The sequence below is a fragment of the Dipodomys spectabilis genome, unplaced genomic scaffold (genome assembly GCF_019054845.1).
Source record: "Dipodomys spectabilis isolate Male_0828 unplaced genomic scaffold, ASM1905484v1 ptg000102l, whole genome shotgun sequence".
In the NCBI taxonomy this organism is placed as follows: domain Eukaryota; kingdom Metazoa; phylum Chordata; class Mammalia; order Rodentia; family Heteromyidae; genus Dipodomys; species Dipodomys spectabilis.
The window spans coordinates 9,213,293-9,233,555 of NW_024870779.1; the positions used below are offsets into that span (position 1 = coordinate 9,213,293).

Below are 20,263 nucleotides of genomic sequence, written 5' to 3' on the forward strand. Positions count from 1 at the left end.
TAAGCCAATATCCTATAATGAGATACAGGAAGCTATCAAAAGTCTTCCAACAAAAAAAAGCCCAGGACCAGATGGATTCACAGCAGAATTCTATAAGACCTTTAAAGAAGAACTAATACCCATACTCCTCAAGCTCTTCAGAGAAACAGAGAAGGAGGGAGCTATCCCAAACTCATTCTACGAAGCCAATATCACACTCATCCCCAAACCAGGCAAAGACCCAACCAAAAAGGAGAATTACAGGCCAATCTCCTTGATGAACACAGATGCAAAGATCCTTAACAAGATTCTAGCTAACAGAATCCAGAAACACATAAAAAAAATAATACACTATGATCAGGTAGGCTTCATCCCAGAGACACAGGGATGGTTTAACATACGTAAGTCAATAAATGTAATCCAGCATATCAACAGAGCCAAGGTCAAGAATCACATGATTATCGCCACAGATGCAGAAAAGGCCTTTGATAAAATTCAACATTCATTCATGCTAAAAGCTCTGGAGAAAATAGGAATAGAAGGAACATTTCTAAAAACAATAAAAGCCATTTATGACAGACCAATAGCCAATATTATACTTAATGGGGAAAAGCTACAACCAATCCTCCTAAAAACAGGAATAAGGCAAGGATGTCCACTGTCTCCACTCCTCTTCAACATAGTCCTAGAACCCTTAGCCAGGGCAATAAGGCAAGAAAAAGACATTAAAGGGATCCGCATAGGGAAAGAAGAAGTGAAACTATCCCTCTTTGCAGACGACATGATACTATACCTCCACGATCCCAAAAACTCCATCCCCAAACTTTTAGAAATCATAAGTCACTTCGGCAAAATAGCAGGATACAAAATAAACCCACAAAAATCAGTTGCCTTCCTATACACTGATAACGCACAGGAAGAGAGGGAAATAAAGGGAGCAACCCCATTCACAATAACCTCCCAAAAAATAAAATATTTAGGAATTAACCTAACCAAAGATGTAAAAGAACTATTTAATGAGAACTATAAAAAGTTAAAGAAAGAAATTGCAGAAGACACTAGGAAATGGAAAGACCTCCCATGCTCCTGGATAGGCCGACTTAATATAGTAAAGATGGTGATACTTCCAAAACTAATATACAAATTCAATGCAATTCCTATTAAAATCCCAATGACGTACATCACTGAAATACAGAAAACAGTCCAAAAATTTATATGGAACAACAAAAGACCTAGAATAGCCAAAACAATTCTAGGGGATAAAGACAATATGGGAGGGCTATCCATGCCGAACTTCAAACTCTACTACAGAGCTATAATCACAAAGACAGCATGGTACTGGCACAAAAACAGACCCGAAGACCAATGGAACAGAATAGAAGATCCAGATATAAATCCACAGGCCTACAGCCAGCTGATATTCGACAAAGGAGCCAAAGACATACAATGGAAGAAACACAGCCTCTTCAACCGCTGGTGCTGGGAAAACTGGGCAGCCACATGCAGAAAACTAAAAGTGGACCCCAGCCTATCACCATGCACCAACATCAACTCAAAATGGATTAAAGACCTTAACATTAAACCTGAATCTCTGAAACTACTGCAGGACAGAGTAGGAGAGACACTTGAACTAATAGGCACAGGAAGGAACTTCCTGAACAGAGTCCCAGGGTCACAACAAGTTGGAGAGAGACTCGACAAATGGGACTACCTTAAAATAAAAAGCTTCTGCACAGCTAAATCTATCGCAACTAAGCTAGAAAGACAACCAACTAATTGGGAAAAAATATTTACCAGCAATATATCAGACAAGGGGTTAACATCCTGTATATACAGGGAACTCAAGAAACTAATCCCTCCCAAACCTAACAAACCAATTACTAAATGGGCAAGGGAACTAAAGAGGGACTTCTCAAATGAAGAAATAAAAATGGCAAAGAAACACATGAGGAAATGTTCATCATCCCTGGTGGTGAAGGAAATGCAAATAAAGACAACCCTGAGATACCACCTTACCCCAGTCAGAATGTCCCACATCCACAAATCAGCCAACGACAAATGCTGGAGGGGATGTGGAGAAAGAGGAACCCTATTACACTGCTGGTGGGAATGTACACTTATACAACCACTTTGGAAAGCAGTCTGGAGGGTCCTTAGAAAGCTAAAGATTGACCTCCCTTACGACCCAGTCATACCACTTCTAGGCATCTACCCTGAACAACAGGAACCAATACACAAGGACACGTGCACCTCCATGTTTATTGCAGCACTGTTCGCAATAGCTAGGATATGGAAACAACCTAGGTGCCCCACCACAGATGAATGGATCCAAAAATTGTGGTATCTATACACAATGGAATATTATGCAGCCATTAGAAATGACAAAATAATGGCATTTGCAGGGAAATGGATGGAGCTAGAAGGAATCATGTTGAGCGAGGTAAGCCAAGAACGAAGAGACAAACGGTACATGGTCTCCCTCATAAGTGGATGCTAAATCCAAAAGGTTAGGTGATACGACAAAACTAACAGGACTTAAGAAACAAAGAACTCCCGCTCATCTGGTTGAACCACTACTAAATATCCTCATGCTGCTGATCACAAATATGGTATATAACATGTGAACACTGTTATATATTATAGACTGTGGTAGACAATTTGCTCCAGGGAAGTTAGAATGAACTTGTGACTTTGAAATTATGTAATCATTTAATCACAATCAAAAAAAAAAAAAAAAAAAAAAAAAAGAACCTCGGGGAAGGGAGGGAGGGAGGGGATGGTAGGGGGAAAACAATGGAGGGGGTAACAATGTTCAAGAGGAAGTGTACTCATAACCTCACTCATGTAACTGTAACCCTCTGTATAGTAGCTTTACAATAAAAAAAAAAATAAAAAAAAATTTAAAAAAAAAGAAATGTTCTCATTACATTTCTCCTGTAATTGTAACCCCTCTGTACAGTATTTTCACAATAAAAAACCTTATTAAAAATTTTTAGAAAATGAAATCATCACCTCATCAAGATCTGCACTCCCATGTTCATTATACACAATATGCAAGAGCTGGAAACAACTTGTATGTGGCAACAAATGAAGAAAATATACTAGACACAGGAATATTCTTCAGCCTTTAAAAGTAAAGTATTTTCAATTTGCTACAAAATGGATGAGCCACAGGAATTTATATTAAATGAAATAAAAGAAAATAAACAAGTCTGGTGGGCTAATGTACAAGAAAAGTGTTATAGAACTAACTATTGAGAATTTTTGTTAGGTAATTCTTAGCTGCTCTTGTAATACATAAAAAAGTAACTATGTGAGAAGATTAAGGTTTATGTATTTCACCATAGTAGCTGTAGCCCATAATGTCATGTTATAAAGTTCCAAAGTACACAGTAAGATTAATATTGAAAACTAGGCACTGGTGGTTCACAACTGCAATCCTAGAAGCTGAGAGCTAAGGATTACGACTAGAAGCCAGACTGGGCACGAACAGCCCATAAGACTCTTACCTCCAATTAACCACTAAAAAGCCAGAAGTGGAAGAACAACCACCTTGTGGTATTCTAAAGGACAGTGCCCAGGCCCTGAATTCAAACCCCAGTGTACACAAGGGGGGGGAGGGGGGAGCAAGTGAGAGCATGGGAAGGCGCCAGCCAGAGAGAGACAGAAAGACAGAGAGAGAGAGACAGAGACAGACAGAGACAGACCCAGAGAAACAAAAAAAAAAAAGAATTTTAAAATAAAAAACTATTTACAGACAAAATGGTATGATCTTAGCATTTGTTTCAAAATAATAAAGGGAAAGTCAAGTTATAGCCAAAACAAGATTAGGTATGAGTTGATCATTTTTGAGGCTGTATTATACATTTGAAATTTTCCACAGAAAGTTTATAAAATAAAAATTTTAATATCTGAACTAAAATTTCATATATACAGTATATTCTGAAAATCCCCAAAGACTTACGATCTCATAATAAAAGCAAAGTTATGTAAACACTATTACAATGTTAATAACTCTTTAAGATAGGTTATTTAGAATGTAACCATAACAATTTAGTTTCAGAGACAATTTTCAGCATTCTTGGGTCTTCTAAAATGCATTTAAGAGAAAAGCTATTACTACACCTCATGGCTATTATTAGCTTCTAGATGGTTTTCAGGAAACTCAAAACAACCTTGCTGGAGAAAATAAGTATTACATTTATTTTCTTTTCCTATTTGAATATGGGAAAAGGCTTATTATTTACTTTAACTCACAGTTTCAGAGGTTTCAGTCCAGGGTCACTTTGCCCTATTACTCTGAGTCTGCAGTGACACATAAGGGGTTGGTGAAGAGGCCTATTTACTTCATGGTGGCTAGGAACTAATTAGGAACAGAGAAAGAGGAGATGCTAGGGCTTTCAAATATTCCCTTCAGGTATTCTCCAAATGACCTAACCAGTCCACTAGGTTCTACATCTACCTTCTACCAATACCACCACAAGCTGGAACCAAACCTTCCACACATGGGCTTTTGTGGGGAATATTTAAGATCTAAACTGTAACAGTTCCAGCACTAACAATTATCTGATGATAGGAGAAAAAGAAAACAAAAAACAGATGTGTTGGCCTTAGATTTTCCTCTCCTCAAAAGGATAAACATGTACAACTGAGTTCAGTCATTTCGGCTGTAAGTTTCACTACTATATAACTCTGCTCAAACTCACTAGTTTTCTAAATTTATTTCATTTTCAGATTTCATGCCTGTAACAGGCTGTTCTCTTGAACTAATGTATTCCTTAAAACTACCAAGGCTTCTATATGTATCTGGGTCAAATGTTAAAACATAGTCATTTCTGAAGACTCCTTTAAGGTACAATCTTGTATTTTTAAACTTCATAGATGAATACTTTGCTCCAAGGAAGTGAGATGATCTATACAGAAAGGCACGTTTGAATATTCTTTCAACATATACTTGTAGATAAATGACTATTTCCACATCATTATATATCTGGAAGATCATTAATATAAATACACAACTAACATGGCAACTTACCAGATTTTTAAAAAGGGGGTGGAATTTTACCTTTTCAGTTGGAAGTGGTTTAGTAGACTTTTCTGGCTCCTTTTCTCTCTTTTTCTCTTCCTTTTTTTTTTCCTTTTCTTTCTAAAACACAGTCCCAAACTTTGGTAAGCTTAGTAATTTTTAAAATATGTAATTTTAAATTCATTTTTATTAGTTTTAATCATTTGAGAAAAAACATATCCAACATTTACAATACCCATGTTCTACCGAAATATAAAGCACACAAATTTGTTACATGTTGACAACATAAAAAAACCTCAAAAATATATAAGATAATTTAGAACCTCTCACATTTTACTATTCTGTGTTTATTTTAAAATAAGAACTCCATTCAACAATTTTTCACAACATCCAGACATAAGGCTATGCTTCTTAAAAGTACCCAAAATTTTGAACATTGAATAAGAAAAATAAAATTCACCAAACAGAATTCCTTACCATGTAAATGTAGATACAGTATAGTAGGTAGACATGGGAAAGGGAAGATGATATAGAAAATAATTTTAATTTAAAAAAATCACAACAAATTGAAGAGCTATTATCATAGTTTGGTGCTTTTTTTTTTTTTTAAACAGCTGGGTGCTGTCGAGTAGGCTGAGCTCTGAGGATTGTGGTTCAAATCCAGCCTGGGCAGAAAAGTCTGAGATTCTTATTACCAACTAACACAAAAAGCCCTAAGTGAAGCCATGGCTCAAGTGATAAAGCACTAGCTCTGAGCACAAAAGTTCAGGGATAGTGCTGAGGTCCTGAGTTCAAGCCTCTAAAACACCAGTGCGTGCACGCGCACACGTGCACACACACACAATGATTTTCTTACAAAAAAAATTTTAAAAGTTGGTTCCTGGGTACTGGAAGCAACTGACTAGCATGGGACAGTTGAGGCACACTATATTATGATATTGTCAGGTGTGAGAAAGCCTCGGTATAGTCATAAATCAAACAACAACAAAAATACAGAACACAGAATTTCTAGAATGTGTGTAAAAAGGTAGTTTATATTTACAGATTTTCCATACTAATATTCTCTAAGTCATCTCTTGCAAGAATACTTTTTCAGGAACAAAAGTTACCAAAGTTGACTTTCTGAATATCTAACGTGCTAAAATCTAAAGTGCAACCTGTATTCATTAAACTATCAAATGTGCGTATGTAAAAACTGGCATTATCATGAGCATTATAAACATGAACAAAATCTAGCACAAAAATTATCAACAAAGCTAAGCATTTATCAAAAATTTAGTTTTGCATTTATTCCAGGCCTATGAGTCTGGAAAGAACAAAAATGTGAACCTTAATGGATAAATACAAACATTACCTATTGCTGATCCACTACAACTCAAATCAAACCTTCATTTCCCAAACACAACTACAACTCAGAGTTTTCTTTTTTTTTTTTTTTTCTTCTTTTTTTTTGGGTCTGGTCATGGGGCCTGAACTCTGGGCCTGGGCACTGTCCCTCAGCTCTTCAGCTCAAGGCTAGCACTCTACCACTTGAGCCACAGCACCACTTCCGGCTTTTTTCTTTTTGCTTATGTGGTGCTGAGGAATCGAACCCAGGGCCTTGAGCATGCAAGGCAAGCGCTCTACCACTGAGCCACCTTCCCAGCCCCCTCAGAGTTTTCTTATTGTCTAATTTAATCTTTGCAAAAACAGTCTGGAATAACTGTCAATAACATCCTGCTAAAAATGAAGAAATACAATCTGAAGTAAAGTAATGGACAACACCATAGCTAATCAGTATCCTTTCTCAAAAGCTAAGTAACCCCTAACACTTAAGGCTCTGCTATCCACCCAAGTGAATATGTGCAAAAATCTTTTACATATTATATTTTCTAGATATTATTAATGTTTAGTGGCAAAGGCAATGCAATAGAACATTCTTACTAGTATGTTGAGGGTAAGTTGCTTCATAGTAAATTAAAGCAGATGGTTAATGCTATCAGCGAATATGGTATGTTCAAGCTAAATCCCCAATGTGATGGTAAGAATAAGCAGGGCCTTTGAGAGATAATTATGTCATGAGAGGAAACCTCTATGACAGGGATTAGTGTTTCTAAAATGAGGCCCCAAAGAGAATCCTTGCCCATTTTCACCATGTGAGGTCACAGCAAAAAGGTGCTATTCTAAGAACAAGGAAGTAAAACATCATGATACATAGAGTCTGGCAGATTCTTGATCTTGGACTTGGCAGCCTCTCCGTAACTGTGAAAAACAAATGTCCGTTATTAGCTACTCTACTTATGATATTTTGCTAAAGCTGCCTGCAGAAACAAAAAAACTACTATCCTAACTGGGAAAAGAGTCTGATTTCATAATCATTATAACAGGTGGACAATATAAAAATCACCAAAAGAAAAATCACTTAGCTACATTTAACAAGGGAAAACACAATTTCATGTTAATATTGGAATTTCCACTAACAAAACATGGCTGTCATCTATTCTGTTGTCAGACATAGTTATGGTACAATCTGTGAAGTAACATTGATAGTATTATCTCTAAACTCAAGATTATACAGTTTAACTAGCTACTGAATCAAAAACTGCTAACGAATCAAAGACTTCTAGAAATTAAATTTTTCACAGCAAGAACAAACTACAGCAGAACCTGGTAATATAGAAACGTAATTTCTGAAATTCAGTTGCTCTCTATATAATAGAGAGCAACTATATAATTTTTATATCACATAAAAATTATGCAGAAATAGAAAATGTTTTAAAATAGCCAAAAAAGGAATTAATAAATATTATAAATGGACTTTCTAGAGATGAGAATGTAACTCAGTGGTAGAGCACTTACTTGCATAGCTGGTACAAGGGGCCTTGATTTGATTGGAAGCACTAAGTAGGGATATAGACACTTGACTTTAGAGACCACTAAATTAGATAATTGCTTTCTCAGACTTTGATTACATAAAATAATGAGAAGACAAAATTTGAAAATATCAGAATTGCCTTGGGCACATTTACACTTTCTGAAGACACCTCTAACACTTTTTCAGCAAGCTGAGGACCTACATAATCTACAGTCTAATCAACCTAACAATTTCCTTTTCAACCCTTTGTATTGTGCTCTAAAACTCTCTCGTACTCTTCTCACACACTTCCCTTCTCTGCTTATAACTCACAAGGATCAAGTATTCTCACATTTATATTCTCATGTCCTTTCGCTTGATACTCAAAATACTTTTCAGGGTCCTCTACCCATCTACATGTTCCACAACTACCTCATATTCAGTATATCCACCTTTTTAATCACTTTTTTTACTCATTGAATTTTCCCAGGGTAAGGAAAAGGAAAGGGGGAGTCAGATGTGTTACAAAATGATTACAAAATTGGGAAAGAAGTACTCCAGTACAGAAAAATTGACTATGAAATAAAGACCCAAAGGCTTAATTTCCTGCAGTTCAAGAAAGAGATCAAGGATAGAATACACTTTCCCATCTATGTCCTTCCTCATTAAGTCAAGATTTCTCATAAAGCTTTGACTTCTAGCAATAAGTAGTTACATTTGTCTGCCTCTTACTAAGCAATCTTGTGGCAACTTTGATGTAAGACTTAAATAAACATTCATAGTCCTTTCCTAGTCTCCTGATCTCACTTTCCACTTGGAAGTCCCCAATTGCTTCTCTGTAAGGATTAGAGCATAAGTAGGTGTGATCATCCAAATGCAGCAATGTCATATTTGGCAAGAATCATACGAAGATGATTTGGACCCCTTTTCTCCAACTTCTGTCCTTTTTGTTTTTAACATAGAGTATCACTATGTATCCTATGCAAGCCTACAACTCATTGCCTCAGCATCCCAAATCTAGGGATTCTAAGTGATACCATCATCTATGGAGATGGTCAAGGCAGAAACTGAGAGTCACAAGTGGTCCAAGTACCTCCACAGTTCACTAATTGTTAGATCATAGAGAGCTCTAAAACTATGCTTTAAGCCAGGTGCCAGTAGCTCACACCTGTAATCCTAGCTACTCAGGAGGCTGAGATCTGAGGATCATGGTTTGATGCCAGCCAGGGAAGGAAAGTCCATGAGACTCTTATCTCCAATGTAACCACCAAGAAAAACAAAACAAAAACAAAAACACACACAAAAAAAAAAGTTAGTGGCGCTGTGGCTCAAGTGGTAGAGTACTTGCCTTGAACTGCAGAGCTCAGGGACAGCACCCAGGCCCAGAGTTCAAGTCCCATACCTGACCAAAACAACAACAACCACCACCAACTATGCTTTCCTTTTCATTCTCTCTGCTTACATTTTAGTGTTATTTTATTCCTGGATAAAGGTTGATTCTCAAAACTTTTCCTCAACAATTACCATAAAATTGACTAGCCATGGAACTAGTAAAGCAGCATTATAACATGAAAATCTGATCCTATTATAACTTTCTCCTCTTAAAACTCATCACTAAAATGTGTGTCTTCAAAATAAAGACCAGAATCCATCAGTGGGTCTTCAAGAACGCTCTGCCCTCACTTTTTCATTAGTATGTAAGCTCTATGACAGGAGAATTGTATTTTACTTGTCCTCGTGTCTCTCATGTCTATAAAATGGAGAAGGAAGTATTCTAATACAGAAAAATGATCAATAACTAGACATGAAAGCAAGAAACCAGGGGCTCATGCCTATACTCCTAGCTACTCAGGAGGCTGAGATCTGAGGACTGTGGTTCTAAGTCAGTAGGGCAGAAAAGTTCATGACTCTCATCTCTAAATAAGCACCAAAAAAGCCAGAAGTGTAGTGTGGCTCAAGTGGTACCAGAGATAGCCTTGAGCAAAAAAAGTTCAGTGTTAGTGCCTAGGCCCTGAGCCCAAGCTCCAGAACCAGCACTAAAAAAAAAAAAATAGACACAGGAAAGAACAGTTGAAAAATGCCTCAAAAAAAAAAAACAAAAAAAAAAAAACCTAAGAGTCCCAAAGGAGATTAAAACTCTTATATATCTATAGGGGAGACTTTTAAAAACACATAACAGCCCTCCCTACATTCAAAATGTATTCTAATCATCACCATTATAGATTCTATATTTTGGACAACATGCATTCAATTTGTATTAAATTATAACTATGGCATAAGAAAATATTTTTTAAAATCCACTACATTCAACACATTCAGAACTGGGGTCATTAAAAACACATACTACTACAGTGTCCCCAAATTATGGCCTATTATGAAAGGAAGCTTATCACTGAGCAACACAAATGCTAATGGTTAAAACATTATTATACCTCCAATCTGTTTTTCTCAGCAGCAGCTTGCAGAGAAGGAGAAGATACCAAAGGCTGAAGAGGAGCGTCAGAGGAGGCAATCTGTGGGGCACAGACACAAAGTCAGGAGGAAGAAGGAAGGAAGGGAAAGAGGGAGGGAAGGAGAGAGGGAGGGAAAAGATCAGAACTGATGGCCACAGGGAAGAAACAGAGAGTCATGCTTTTGGGACATAAAAGCATGTTAACAAAGGAAAGTAATACATCAAGAAGGAAGTAATATTTGTTGTAAATTTTTTGTAAATTTCCACCTGAACTTTATAAAAGTCCTTAGTCCAGAAAAATGTATTATTTAAAATGGATTTTACTAGGTTGTAAAATGGAAAGCATACCAGATCATACCCAAAGATCATACCAAAGTATGAAAAGTATTTAAGCGTTTCTCATAGTTCATTTCAAGTCAAAATTACTACTAAATTACTAATGCTCTGAAGCATGAAAAAAACTTTGTGCAAGTATCAGGGTAAAGCAGTTTTTACTGATAACTTTTAAGATGCAAATGAAACAGCTAAAATAAAATTATGAATTAAAATTTTAATCAACTGTTTAGGAAAACAAAAGGAACAGCAAAAAAGCAGTGGATTAATGTAATGGGTAAGCAACATATACTTATGAAGCAATTGATAAACTTCCTTCTTTTAAGATCGGCAGCAAACACCATTTCTAGTGCTGTACTTGCTGAATTGCCCCAAGCATTATGATACAGTTATAAAAGCAGCAGAGGCACTTTAGACACTAAAATGTTTTTCATCTAAAAGCTTTTCTACATATCTCCTGACCCACTTTCTACATGCAAAGTTGATCACTTTTTTTTTTTTTTGAGTCCGGTCATGGGGCCTGAACTCTGGGCCTGGGTGCTGTCCATCAGCTCTTCAGCTCAAGGCTAGCGCTCTACCACTTGAGCCACAGCGCCACTTGCAGCTTTTTTCTTTTTGCTTATGTGGTGCTGAGGAATCAAACCCAGGGCCTCATCCATGCAAGGCAAGCGCTCTACCACTGAGCCACCTTCCCAGCCCCAAGTTGATCACTTTTTAATGGAACCATTATTTTCCTGTTCTTTACTGCTAAAATATAACTGAAATACTCTTAAAAATGCATTGTAGATCTTTGGAGCTATAAAACATCTCTTCATTGCTTTATCCTCTCAATGGTACCTATGAAGAACTTTTTTTAATGTACTATTGTAGACAGGTTATTATGTAATGTGAAAAATAACACTGAAAAATGACAAGTCTTTCTTGAATCTGCTTATTAGTTATGACACTAATTTTTTATTCATAAACCAAAACTAAACTCTAGAGTTTTTCCTTTTTTTGTTCTTGCACAACATTGGCTGTTATGATTGTATAAACTAGCTATTTGATTACTAGAAAATTCCACATCAAAAATGCAGACTTTGTGGCTAGGAAGGTAGCTCAGTGTTGCCTTACATGCATGAGGCCCTAGGTTTGATTCCTTAGCACCACATAAGCAGAAAAAGCCGGAAGTGGCGCTGTGGCTCAAGTGGTAGAGTGCTAGCCTTGAGATGAAGAGCTCAGGGACAGCGCCCAGGCTCAGAGTTCAGGCCCCTCAGCTGACCAAAAAAAAAAAAAAAGGGGGGGGGGGGGGGGGGAGGGGCAGACTTTCTCCATAAACAATTTTTTTTATCAAAACTGTGTCTTAGAATTTGGCATAAATCTGGTCTGTCCTACTAATACTTACTTTCTAAAGATCATTACAAGTTCATGTACAAAACAAGAAATTTAAGGTCAATTAATAAAATGATAACAAAAGTTGTAGATCAATAAGGGGTTGTTAGGAAAAAGAAATAGGCTCTGCTGGGTGCATATGGTTCCACCAGGAGGGGGCTGGACTAACAGGGAGGGTTAATGAAGATACAATGGTCAATGGATAATCTGATTGCATAAATACAGAATACTGAAGACTGTTAAGCTGTTTTTGAAAAAAAAAGTGACTAAAAGAGTGGAAGAGGAAGTGAGATTAGTTGGAATACATTTTACACATGTGTGGAAATTTTACAATTAAACCCCTCTTTTGTATAGCTAATATATACTGATAAAAAATAAACACAGTAATACTCAGTAACATTTTTGCCCAAATCATAAAAGTAGAAGGTAATGACATAAAATAGAGGTATTTTGTACATCAATGATTACTAATCTTTAGAAGCTAGCTTGATAATTCATTGTAAATGTGCTTTTAAAAGATGATAAACTAATGTGTTTACTTTAATGTGTCCTCTTCCTCAGAACCAGGAATTTTTTTTTTTTGGGGGGGGGGGGGTCAGTTGTGGGACTTGAACTCTGGGCCTGAGCACTGTCCCTCATCTCTTCAGTTCAAGGCCAGAGCTCTACCACTTGAGCTACAGCACCACTTCTGGTTTTCTGGTCGTTTATTGGTGATAAGAGTCTCATGGACTTTCCTGCCCAGGCTGTCAAATCTCAGCCTCTTGAGTAGCTAGGATTACAGGAGTGAGCCACCAGTGCCCAGCTAGGAATATAAATTTTATTAAATAAATACAATCTAAACATTTTGGTGGGAAGAGGGAGAGAATAAAAGAGGGAGGGAGGAGGAAAAAAAAGGCCTTGACACCATATGCCCACTGAGAAATGAACAGAAATTTGTTCATTCAGAAAGATAATGAAAACTTCAATGGGCAGATATACAAATTATGGTATACTCATACAACAAAACTACCTTTTTAAAGATTAATTTTTTTATAATTTTGGGGGGAAAAAATCTTTGCTAGACCAAGTGCTGATGGTTCACACCTGTTATCCTAGCTACTTAGAAGGCTGAGATCTGAGGATTGAGGTTTGAAGACAGCCTAAGTAAAAAAGGTGCTGAAATTCTTATCTCCATTAATAACCAAAAAATACAAAACTGGAGATGTGCCTCAAATGATAGCCTTTAACACAAAAGCAGAAGGACAGTGTTCAGGCCCTGAGTTCAAGCCAAATGACTGGCCGAAAACATAAATCACTTTGCTACTACCATCATTTTAAGAAATGTCCCTTGAACTGGAAATGTCTTCTCTATATTATCAACATTTCCTTCTATTTTCCTATTATGGATAATCTCAACTAATTCCTTTTAAGAATTATATCCTAATGAAATAAATTGAAAAATCCAAGAGGACTTTAATAGCCAATAGTCATTCTGTATCTTTAAAAAGAGGCTGGCACAATTCTCAGGAATTGTGGATTGCTCCTTAATTTATTTGTTCATTTAGTAATGTGACATATATTAGTATGTATCATATTTAAGGCAATGAGATTAGAGAAATACAATATTTGCCCCCAAAGTAGTTTACCTCTCAAGCATTTCAAATATATAGTATATATGTATAATGAAATATATTCCAAAACAGAATATGTTAATTATAATAGAGCATAAAAGTGCTGTGGAAACACAAAATTTAGATAGCAGTAATGTAAATGGTCCTGAGCACCAAAAATGGGTACTTTTGAGTTAGTTGATTCACAAGATACAACAGTATCAACAAAATCTTTTTTTTAATTCCCAGGGTGCAAATCTGTAAAACTTTCTTCTAGCACAGAAACATTTCTATGCAGGACATATTCTTGTTCGTTTTTGCCTTCATCAGAAGTTTGCTTTACATCTTTATGCTTCATCCTTCATTTCATGCTTAATAGTGCCCACAGCACTCAACAGTAATTATAAATTCCTTCCATCAGAGCAGCACAAAAAAGCTTTTCTGCTTCCTCATAAGTACCTTGCTTGTATGACCAAGAGTATTTTTAAAAGTTTATCAAAGCCAGTCTTTGAGACTGCAAACAAATATCTAGAAATGAAGGAGGTTCCAATCTAGTTCCAGTTCCCCTAACACTCTGTATGAAGGAGCCCTTTGAGACCCTCTTTGGAGACATGAAAGGGCCTGGAAGACAACTCATTAGAAGAATAGCATAGTCTTTGCTTTTATATTTTTTTGTACTTTATTGTGCTAAAAGACACAGAGAAACAGTCACTTTTAGGTTCCTATTGTAACACTCTTAAAATAAGAAAACAATTTGAGAACAGTAACACATCCTGACAAAACTAAAAATCGACACTTGAAAAAGGAAGAAACAAGTGATAAAACAGACACACATAAACACTGTAGAGTGATTAGTAAATATTTAATGGAGGAATAACAGTTGTAGACAGCTCTTTATCCAAGTCCTAGTGTTCAAATTGACCTCCCTTAGATACTCATTAAGTACCCTAGTATTTCTTATATATCATAGATATAAGATATTCATTTTGTTTGAGTACCTTATATCTAAGGTTATTTTTTAATATGTTATACTCCAAGGGAATACTTCTGAAATACATTCTAAGCATATATGAAAACAACACAAAGAATGCCAATGAAAGCTACTGATGGAGACATGGATAGGAAGAAGAGAAACAGGCTCTAATGGGATTAGATACTAGCAAGAAGGGGTTGGGCTCAGGAGAGTGAATGAGAACTAAGCAGATTGTTTGCTTGACTTTGTATGACAATAGAACAATGATACCTGTTGAAATTGTTTTAGAAAGAGAGGATATGGGAGAGTGAAGGAGGTGATGAAATTGACTGGAATACACTGTATACATGTGGGAAACAGCACAATAAAATTCCCTCTTACATAACAAATGTATGCTAATTAAAAATTAAAAATCTCTAATACGCATGAGAAATTTCTCTGAAAACAAGGTTATATCCTTTGTTTCAGTATCCTAGAAGCTATGCACAAGGGTTGGATAAATTTAACTTCAGACATTTTTTCTGGATTTTCAACTCATTAGTAATACAAACTCAGAACAGAAAAACCTTTACCACTAAATTTTTACTTTCAAGACTACAAAAAAATAGAAAAATTGTAGAATGAAGCTGAGGGACAGCGCCCAGGCCCAGAGTTCAAGCCCCACGACCGACAAAAAAAAAAAATTGTAGAATGAGTATTTGTACAAATATTACTAGTAGTCATGTTATGTTTGTTCTTTCTAGACACAGGCAGGCAGATAAGATAGACACAGACACAAATACCTGTCAGGTTTCACTGAACTATTTGAAAATGAGTTAAGAGCTATCATGACATTTAATCCCTAAATATTTTATTTCACCATACGTCTTATATGAGTAAAAAAAATTCTAAGAAGCTATATTGTTATTATGCCCCCAAGGTGAAAGAAAGCAACTTTCTTCCTAACAGCTATCACTGAAATAAAAGAAATAAAACTGAAAAGATGGGGAGAAGAATAACTTTTGAAATTGAGTAGCTATATATAAAGAAGGCATAAAGTATCTCAATTAAAAGCAGTGAACAATTGGGGGGTTGGGGATATGAGAATACAGAAACAAGCTCTGTTATGCCACTGGGTAAAAGTGGGAGGGGGTTGGTCTATCAATGTAAATGAATATGATTGAAATAGTTTGTCTGCATATGTGTAGATAAAACAATGAGGCTGGTTGAGCTTGAGTTAGGAAACAGCGAAAGTAGTAAGGGAGAGTGATGGAAGGGGTAAGATTGATTAGAACACTTCATATAACATGTATGGAAATGTCACAATGGACACCCTCTTTGTGCAACTAATGTACACTAACAAAAAATTTCTAAGGAAAGACAAAAGTTTTCATGAATATAATCTCCAAATTGTTGCCAGAGTATAAAAATGCTCAAAATACAGTGACTTTAGAAAACAAAAAAAAATCTAAAACTTTTTTGAAAAGCTTGCTACAAAGCAGTAAGTTTTACAAAATACTTTACATTTCAAATTAGCATGTATTAGTTTTTTCTCTATAATGCTCAAATAAGCCTTTGATTTATGGACATTACAAACATCATTCTCAACATTGTCATTTTTTATTAATCTTTCAACAGACTTTATTCATTATGTTCACTTAAAACAAGGATAATTTTCCCTCTAAAATAGTCAATAGTGGTATTTTCTTTTTTTTTTTGGGGGGGGGGGGGGGTAGGGTGGTCGGTCATGGGGCTTGAACTCCGGACATGGGTACTGTCCCTTAGCTCAGCTCAAGGTGAGTGCTCTACCACTTGAGCCCACAGTGCCGCTTCTGGCTTTTACTGCTTATGTGGTGCTGAGGGCCTCATTCACATAAGGTAAACACTCTACCACTGAGCAACCTTCCCAGCCCAATAGTGGTAATTTTAAACCTGTGTTACAGGAACTTTTCTCATATTCAGTGATAATGTATTAAAATAGGCTTAGAGTTAGACTGATGCTTCTTATCTACCATAAGAAAACTCTAAACCAAAAACCAAATTTAGCCTGTCAGCATAAAACTCTGAATAAACAAAGGAAGGGAAAAAGATTTCAACCACAAAAGCAAAATAGCCTTGTTATAACTGAGATGGGAACTTTAATCAAGAATGATTTTTTTAAAAACTAAAGTAAGGTTTCAACTATTTGAAAATCAAAATGCCAATAATCAATTGAAATGCCATGCTTTAATAAATTCCTGAGCTACAATTCCATGTTACCACAGATGCACCAAAACCCTTGGGACAAGACAGATTTTTTTTCATTTACAAACATTTCAAGAAGTTAGTAAGATAATTTTCTATCAATTTTACTCAGTTGTTAGCACTTTTTCCCCAAAATTAAAAAAATTTACTTAATTATATAATTAAATGTAATAAAAGCAGCTATCAGACTCTTTGAATATGAACTTTTCTGAACCAGTTCTGTTTTTAAAAACCTCAATAATTATGTGACGCCATGTTCGCTTTGGCAACACATATACTAAAATTGGAACGATCCAGAGAAGATTAGCATGGCCCCTGCGCAAGGATGACAAGCAAATTCGTGAAGGGTTCCATATTATTAAAAAACAAATCGTTTAAATAGGGATACAGATGGACCCATTGCAACAATGAGATGTACAAGTCATTATGTTGAAAAGGAACTTTACAACTTTGGTGGGGGGAGGAGGGGAGATTAGGTGGGGGGGGGCGGGGGGAGGTTGGGAAGGGATGGGAAGGGGAAACAAAGGAGGAGGCTACAATGCTTGATAAGAAATGTACTCATTATCTTGCCCATGTAACTGTAACCCCTGTGTACAGTATTTTCACAATAAAAAAATAATAATTATGTGATGCCAAAACTTTCCATATCTAATTATTTAAACATGAAACTACTATAATTTTACAATAGAGCTGTATTATATAAGTTTAAGAATTATTCAAAAAACACTAATTGGCAAGAGATGAAAGCTTTACTTACATTTGTAATAGCTACAGCATTTTTATCATAATATTTCTTCTTTTCATATTTATCTCTGATGAAAAATTCTACTGCTCTGAAAACAGACAACTTAAGGAAAAGCATTAGTTAAATCATGTGTATTCTTTGCTCTCTCTATTCCTTTCTATATTAAGTCTAACATGATAAATTTAAATTTCCTATTCACCAAATCATATTTTCTCTCTCACAGTATTTCTGCAACTCTGCTTTTCTTCCTTCCAAAGTCCATTTCTTCAATCCAGTTTCAGCAAGAAAAACAACTTAAAACTATTCTTCCTTTTCTCCTCCCACCCAGCCGACCTATTACTTAACTCTAAATTTTAATTCAGGTTTATTTTGAGTTTGTAATATAAGTAAACTAACATCATGCTGTATACAATGTGCCAGACACTGTGATAAGTTATGTACCTGTGTATTGTTTCCTTTAATTACTTTGACATTCCATTAATGGACACTATAGCAGTACTTATACATTTCAGATAAAGAATTAGCAAATTGGAGATGGTATGGTTGCTCACACCTGCAATCCTAGATACTCTGGATGCAGAAACAAAGGAACACAGCTGAAAAATAGCCCGGGCAAACAATAAGCCAGAGTAGGCGTGGTAGAAGAATCCAAGTCCAGTCCACCCCTGGGAAAATACAAATGACCTCTATTAGAAAATAACTAAAGCTAAGAAAGGACTGGGTGTGATTCAAATGGTACAGTATCTGTTTGGCAAACACAAGGGCCTGAGTTCAAACTTCAGGACTGCTCCGCCCTGGGGGAAGCAACCCCAGGGGAAAGAATAAAAAATTGATTCTTATACCAATGTTCTTTTCTGCTATAGTGACTACATCATAAATGCATATTAGAAAAAATAGCAACCAATTTTTTTCTTACTCGTGAAGTTGAACGGAGAACTCAAGTACATAAAACTAAATGTTTCCTTTTATTAGAAATACTTTCAGAAAATATCTAACGTGAGCAATATAAAAAATGAATAAGGACAAAGGTGATCTTGTTGGCATAGGTTGTTCTTTGTTTTATGTAGTACAAGGGTTTGAATTCGGGACTTTAACCAGGTATTGTAATACTTAAGCCACTTTGCCAGACACTTTTGGGGCTGGCTATTAGTGTGATACTGCTATTTTTGCCCCCCACCTCCACCTCTCCCTGGGATGACAAGCTCCTGTCACTTAAACCAACCTTTGTGTTCCATACCACCAAGGAAAACAAGCACAAATCACCCATGCCCAGCCATTGGTTCATATGGAGTCTTGTCAACTTTCCCCCCCACTTAGTCCAGGCTATCCCAGAATCATGATTCCTCCATTTACTGGAACTGCTGTACTTGGCTAATTTATAAAGATACAAAGATAAAATAAAGGATTAGGTTATTTGAACCTTCCTAGTTATTAGCCCAAAAAAATAAAAAAAACCTAAAAAGCAATCCAAGTACATAACGAAGAAAACTTTTTTTTTTTTTTTGGTCTGTTGTAGGGCTTGAACTCTTGAGCCTGGTGTCCCTCAGTGTCCCTCAGCTCTTCAGCTCAAGGTGAGCGCTCTACCACTTGAGCTACAGCACCACTTCCAAAGTAATTGTTTTAATTCCATGGGAGGCAATGAGGATTTTTCCTTAATGGCTGGTTGTTCTCTTGTTTGTAGGTGATTTTTAGAGCAAAAATGTCTCATACAGTTTTAAATATTTTTGTGCAAAATATCAAATACAAGCCAGTGTTTCATAGTTAGTTCACAATGACAAACAAAAAAAATGGACTTTCAATTTAGCCCAGGAATGAGCATAACGTTGGTCTGTTTTAACTACTCAACTCTGTCTTTCTAGTTCCAAAGTGGGCATAGAAAATTCATAATTGAATGGATACGGCCAGTTCTAATAATAGGTAGCAGGCTCACAGTCCTACAGTTACTGACTCCTGAATTCTATTACAGTGTTAAAAGGCAAAGAAAAACCAATAGATGGACTTCACCCAAGATGGACTTAGGAATTAGTCTATAAACCATCATTGTAAACAACCCAAAAAGAAACTTTCATTATATTTCTGCTGATTTCAGTATTTAACTCCCAAATATGGTCCAATGTACAACCACCAAAAAACCATTAGCAGAGCTGTGGCTCAAGTGGTAGAGTGCTAGCCTTGAGCAAAAAAAATCTCAGGGACAGGACCCTGAGTTCAAGCCCCAGGACCAGCACACACAGACCCCACTTCCCTCCCCCCAAAATAAAAACAAAACAGTGAAAGTGAGGAATAATAATAAAACACTTCCACCATTGGAATGTACAATAAACATTAAGCACTCTATAAATGAAGTTATAATACAAATAATGAAATGACTAAGAAATCCTACAAACATAGAGAGCATGGTAAAATCTTAAAAAAAATAAAGTTAGCTTTTTTCCTTTTGTTGGCAGTCAGAGTTTGAACTCGGGGACTCACAGTTACTAAGCAGGCACTTCGCTGTTAAGCCATTCTGTCAGTCCTTTCTTGAGCTATTTATTTTTGAGATAGTATCTTGCTTCCTGCTTGTCATTGCTTAGATGACAGGCATGTGCCATCAAGCCTAGCTTCTTTCTGTTGAGATGGAGTATCCAAGATTTTTCTCTGAATTTCAGCCTCTTCACATACCATAATCATGACTGATGAACACTTTTATGTTCAGCTGTGAGTTGTTGAGGTGTCCTTGAACTTTTCTAGGCTAGCCTC

The 20,263-nt window shown here is 36.2% G+C and overlaps 1 protein-coding gene and 1 non-coding gene across 5 annotated transcripts in view; one reads left to right on the forward strand and one right to left on the reverse strand.

Moving 5' to 3' along the window:
• Positions 1-20,263, reverse strand: part of Smap1 (small ArfGAP 1) — a 121,375-nt gene that overhangs the window by 47,568 nt on the left and 53,544 nt on the right. For 2 of the 4 annotated variants that reach the window (XM_042687083.1, XM_042687086.1), the window contains exons 4-6: positions 17,537-17,612; positions 10,271-10,351; positions 5,045-5,125 (exon numbers count right to left, since the gene is read on the reverse strand). In XM_042687083.1, coding sequence (XP_042543017.1) covers positions 5,045-5,125; positions 10,271-10,351; positions 17,537-17,612 — 238 coding nt within the window. The remainder of the gene's footprint in view (positions 1-5,044; positions 5,126-10,270; positions 10,352-17,536; positions 17,613-20,263) is intronic. The other 2 variants (XM_042687084.1, XM_042687085.1) reach the window with 2 other exon arrangements.
• On the forward strand, positions 17,033-17,139 carry LOC122114007. The gene has a single exon (XR_006148500.1). It is a non-coding gene; the product is annotated as a U6 spliceosomal RNA (small nuclear RNA).